The sequence below is a fragment of the Hylaeus volcanicus genome, chromosome 7 (assembly GCF_026283585.1).
Source record: "Hylaeus volcanicus isolate JK05 chromosome 7, UHH_iyHylVolc1.0_haploid, whole genome shotgun sequence".
NCBI classification, from domain to species: domain Eukaryota; kingdom Metazoa; phylum Arthropoda; class Insecta; order Hymenoptera; family Colletidae; genus Hylaeus; species Hylaeus volcanicus.
This window is the reverse complement of record NC_071982.1, coordinates 4,841,471-4,847,252: the sequence shown is the minus strand read 5'-3', so window position 1 is coordinate 4,847,252 and position 5,782 is coordinate 4,841,471. Positions and strand designations below refer to the sequence as shown.

General features: G+C 44.2%; 1 protein-coding gene across 3 annotated transcripts in view; it reads right to left on the bottom strand.

Moving 5' to 3' along the window:
- Positions 1 to 5,782, bottom strand: part of LOC128879408 (aryl hydrocarbon receptor nuclear translocator homolog) — a 45,902-nt gene that overhangs the window by 8,209 nt on the left and 31,911 nt on the right. For all 3 annotated transcript variants that reach the window (XM_054128510.1, XM_054128508.1, XM_054128507.1), the window contains one exon: positions 3,843 to 4,003. In XM_054128510.1, coding sequence (XP_053984485.1) covers positions 3,843 to 4,003 — 161 coding nt within the window. The remainder of the gene's footprint in view (positions 1 to 3,842; positions 4,004 to 5,782) is intronic.

The following is a 5,782-nucleotide window of genomic DNA, read 5'->3' as shown; positions in this document are numbered from 1 at the left end:
GGGAGCTCCAGATCTAACCTAACTTAATCGTGTTTTTTGGCATGTTGAGGCGGGACTTGAGAGTTTGGAAGGGGTCAGATCCTCACTTAACTAGGTTCATAGTTCAAAATCGATGGTGTAAGTACTCGACGCAACCGATTAACGGAGGATCGAACTAGTCTACATTGGGTCTTCCCCATTGGGTCTAGATTGGGTGCTTCCAAAATCGACGGAGAACATGATGTGCCTGAGTGTCCCAGGGCAAGGAGTAAAGTGAATGCATCGCAGTGGGTGGACGCCATCCAGTGTCCCAAACCAGTACATAAAGCACACTTGATGATCGATATGTCCTTATGTATCCAGAAAGCGAATAGAATATTCTCCAGTGGACCTCATCAGAGCCAGCCATGGTAGCATCTTAATCAACCCCGGTATCCCAAAATCGATGGTCGCACCAGTTGTCCCCCAGTATCCACCGAAAATCTTCTCTAATGGAGTTATCCGGAATCTATACGAGGCGAAACACTATCTATAAAGTGACGGTAGCTTCCCTTATCCCCCATCGATTCATCAAGATGTAAAGTAGCAATGTGTCGAGAGAGAGAGAGAAAAAAAAATAAAAGGGAAGGAAACGTAAAAGACAAACGCGGTTGAAACGACCGGCTGACGCGTCTCACGGGTGCAACGAGGACGGGGGTGGTGCGTGTACGCGCAAACGAGCGTCGACATATCCCGGAGGCGATAGCCTCTCCTCCCGGTCAGGTAAGAGAGAGGCTCTCTCGTTGGGGCAATTTGTATTCAGCGGCCCTCTTGTCGGGAAAGAGGAGAAGCGGCTATAAACAATGCGACGCACCACCAATACTTAGCTGGAATCACGGCACGCACACCCATCCAGAGACGGGCGGGGGAGGAGGAGGCCGGTTGTATAATGCGTGTGTGCACGCAACACGGGGGACCCCGGGGGCTAAAGGGACAGCCGACGGAGCAACTCCACCCATTCTTACACCGGAAGCATATATCGCGCTTTCTGCATTCGATATGACCACCGTACGACGAAACCTTCGGTGAATTACGACCGTTCCGGTGCGCACTGGCCGGATGAATTCCCATCGAAGACCAGTGACACGAGACCCCTGCGTCGCGGGACACAGGATACCCAGATGCTGGATGGATAATAGAAGGAGCTCTCTTCATTCAGGGGTACAGGTCATTTTCTGGATGTTAAGTGAGATGGAAGGACACCCAGTAGAAGGATGTCTTTGTTTTAAGCGGTTTTCCACTGCTAGGCTATGGGAGATCCTGGATAACTAGTTCACAGAGGAATCCTTTGCGAGTCCAGGTCATCTTATGGATGTTAGATGAGGTAGAGGGATAGTCACTGTGGTGGAGTATCTGCATAAGGCGTTTATCTATGGGCATGTGATGGACATCATGGATAACTTGATTCAAACATCATTATTTCGCAAGTCCAGGTCATTTTGTGGATGTTAGATGAGGTAGAGGGAGAGTCACTGTGGTGGAGTATCTGCATAAGGCGTTTTTCTATGGGCATGTGATGGACATCATGGATAACTTGGCTCAAACATCATTATTTCGCAAGTCCAGGTCATTTTCTGGATGTTAGATGAGGTAGGAGGATAGCCACTGTGATGGAGTGGTTGTATAATGCGGTTTTCCGTGGAAACGTTATAGACATCATGGATAACATGCCTCAAACATAATTCCTTTGCGAGTCCAGGTAATTTTCTGGATGTTAATGATGTAGAGGGATAATCATTGTGGTGGAGTGCTTGCATAAGGCGTTTTTCTATGGGCATGTGATGGACATCATGGATAACTTGGCTCAAACATCATTATTTCGCAAGTCCAGGTCATTTTCTGGATGTTAGATGAGGTAGAGGGATAGTCACTGTGGTGGAGTATCTGCATAAGGCGTTTTTCTATGGGCATGTGATGGACATCATGGATAACTTGATTCAAACATCATTCCTTCGCGAATCCTGGTCATTTTCTGGATGTTAAATGAGGTAGGAGAATAGCCACTGTGATGGAGTGGTTGTATAATGCGGTTTTCCGTGGAAACATTATAGACATCATGGATAACTTCACTCAAACATCATTCCTTTGCGAGTCCAGGTAATTTTCTGGATGTTGGATGATGTAGAGGGATAATCATTGTGGTGGAGTGCTTGCATAAGGCGTTTTTCTATGGGCATGTGATGGACATCATGGATAACTTGATTCAAACATCATTATTTCGCAAGTCCAGGTCATTTTCTGGATGTTAGATGAGGTAGGAGGATAGCCACTGTGATGGAGTGGTTGTATAATGCGGTTTTCCATGGACACGTTATAGACACCATGAATAACTTCACTCAAACATCATTCCTTTGCGAGTCCAGGTCATTTTCTAGGTATTACACGTGATATATTTAAAACTGTTAAACCGCTGTCTTCATATAACACGTTTTTCCATTAACAAAGTCAGCTTAAGATGATCCAAACCAACCTTTCAAACTATCTTATTCATATACATCCACGTGTCCATCTACATTCACCTCGAAGCTCAAACACAGACGAGACTCTGAAAGCTACAAGAGTTCAAAGTGTTTCTTCAAAGGACGCAATATAAAAATTCATCATTACCTGCGACATCAATCCAACAAAGCTAACAAAAGTCCATCGCAGAATCGCGTTTGATCGAAGAGGAATTTTCAAGAGCAGATTGGAAACATGTGGCAGATTGAAATGCGCGATATTATCGAACGCGAAAGAATACATTTTCAGCCCTGGCTGGCCGATAAGACACAAAGTAGTTCAACGAGGAACGTGACGATTAAGTCCCGGCGATGTTTGAGTTATCCGGCACGAGCAGCAAAATAACTTCGGCAACGCGATCTTTAAGCTATGACTCCTGGCGATTAAATTACGCTCCGTCCATGCGCGCTCGATATCGATGCGTAACTTTGAAAATATCCAGACCCGTTCGAGCGATCGCGAATCAAACGATCAACTGGTCAACGATCAACTTTATCAGTCATGACAAATATTTTCATTGCAGGAGTTTTATCACCTCGAGTTTTAAAGCCAGAGCCTCTAATTATTAATTATTCCCAATGTAAAGAGTCCAATGTTTGCTAATGTTGACCACGCTTATTATTATAAATTATACAGTGACAGAAAGATTGTTTTACGATTGTAAAACACGCAGAGGACACACTAAATTAAGTATACACACACAGAATTTTTAAGTCGAAGCTTCCAATGATTGAATATTCCCAATGTAGAGTGCCTAGTGTCTGCTGACGTTGACCATGCTTATCATTATAAATTATATAGCGACAGAAAGATTGTTTTACGATTGTAAAACACGCAGAGGACACTAAATCAAGTATACACACACAGTACTGGTCCATTTCGTGACAAGAAATCGATTTCCCCCTGGTTGCACATGTGGAAGCTTGTTCCCGGATCAGGTGGATCTCAATTGGGCCTCTCGAAAGGGAACACTGACTAAATAGCTATAACTAGACTGCGGATGTTTATGCAAAATAAAATCTTCACGAACGTGCCTACAAAAATTTAACCTAAATAGGAATTTATTTTATTCTGCAAATATGATAACGTGAATTTTACTTTCAATCTTTTTCATATTTTTACATATTGTTTGGATTTTGTAGGTTCTTGCACATTCAAATTTCTTATAAATGCATAAAGATTCGCAGTCTAGCTATAACACTGCTTAACGAAAAGTCCTGTTGCCCACGTCTTGCTGACGTGGGGACTAATATGTTCAGGAAAAGAGGCAGTATTCGTTTTCTTCTGTCTCCAAACGTTATAAATAAATAAACGCAATTACTCACCTCTGAGGGCCTTCATATGGGCGACCGCCATCCTGAGTATGGTCAATTTGTCGGGTTTCCGAGCCAGTGCAGAACATGTCGGCACCATGTCCGAAAGTTCGGTGATGTAGGCGGTCATCTTGTTCCGCCGTCGCCGCTCGATCTCGCAGTGATTCTCCCTGCTGCAAATCAGAAGACAAAACCGATGTGAAACCGAGGTTCTATAGTTCCAGAAACCTAACAGGAGGTCAGTAAACACGGATCGATAACGACTGATTTTTCGAGAAGAATATGCGTCGCGTAAAAACGGTCTCAGAAACGAGCTTACAACGAGTCATCTTCAGAGGTCATCAATGCTAGGTAGAAATAGTGTATTATAAATTCCTCGTAGCGTCTTGGCGGTTGTTAGGCTAGGCCTGTCGCTATTGCCCATAATTCACGACTGGCGACGTTGTCATTTATGGGGATCGAGCCTAGCAGTCCCTGGCGTATCGACGACGACGATGATGATTATGGTGACGACTCGACCGCGATCTCCTTCGCGATTCTTTCCCTCCTTGCACCGTGGAACCCCTTTCCTCCTTGGAATGATTTTATGTGCGCTGTACGTGTACTTCAGCGCCGACTTTGTATCATCGTAATGCGAAGAACGATATACAGGGTGCCCCGAACAGAGGGTTGCCAGCCTCGTTTTTATTTATTTTTAATATTCAGCACTGAGGAAACTGTAGTTGGATACTAATTGTTCCCTAGGGCTAAGTACTAGGTTCGAGGACATGGTTGGACTCTTATCAATTCTGAATTATTGTTTGATAATGTCACTCAATTTCTTTATGTTTAAATTGGTCAATTATTAAAGATGCTTAGGCGACAATTCGTGGTGATGAATACTGAATAAACAAATTCATTCTAAAAGTTAAGCATCACAGGAAACGAATTTAAACGAACGTCATAAATTTCGACGAAGTCACAAAAATAAATACCATGATAAATGATTGATTACGTAGTCTCCAATGCTCTAAATAAGATTTCATCCTACTAGAAATTTTCAAAAATATTCGTCCGGCAGTCAACGCGTCGAACTAATAAATTGACTTGTTCCTCCTTCCTCTAACATCAAAAATATAGCAGCTACACATCGTAGCCGTTTCTTCTCGTCTATTCCAGACACCGGGAGCTCGGAGAAGCGTACAAGTGTCGTGTCGAAAGTGGCCACCCTGTACACCGTCCGCTGGACCCACGGAGCGAGCGGGCAACTTCGGAACGTCTGACCCTTGACCCAGGAGTTCTCTCCGTCCTGCTCCTTGAACCGCGCTCCTCTTCTGGCCCTTTCTCCCCGTGTTCTTCTACCGTCCTGCACGGAACATACTCTGCTTTATACTTGCGCTTTAAGCGCCCTGGCCTCTTTTAAATAGCGAGCCTGCGCTCCGGCCTGCGTCCTCGAGGAGCGTTACCGTTTCCTCTAGAGCCCCAACGAAATGGAAGGTCCTCGAACACGAACACGGACGAATATCCTTTCGACCCAAGTATTCGAGATTCCATGTTGCCTTCGGTATTCATACTTTCCATTTCATCTTGCAACTCCTGTTTCTGGTGTCTAGTGTCTGGTGGATTCTAGTGTCTTCAACCGAGGAACCATCGCTGGGATAATCTCTGCATCATAGTCTATCAGCTCAGGGAACATCTTGGTGGTTCTTGGTTTTCATTTCTTCTTGAAATTTCAGCAAATGGCTTTTCAAGTTCTTGGGATTCCAATGTCTTCAGCTTGCAACTTCAGCATCTGATTTTTCTAATCTTTGGGACTCCTGTTTCTGGTTTATTTTCTCAAATCTTTGGGATTCTAGTGACTTCAACCGAGGGACCATCGCTGGGATAATCTCTTCCTCATAGTCTATCAGCTCAGGGGACATCAGGTGTTCTTGGTTTTCATTTCTTCCTGGAATTTTAGCAATTGATTTTTC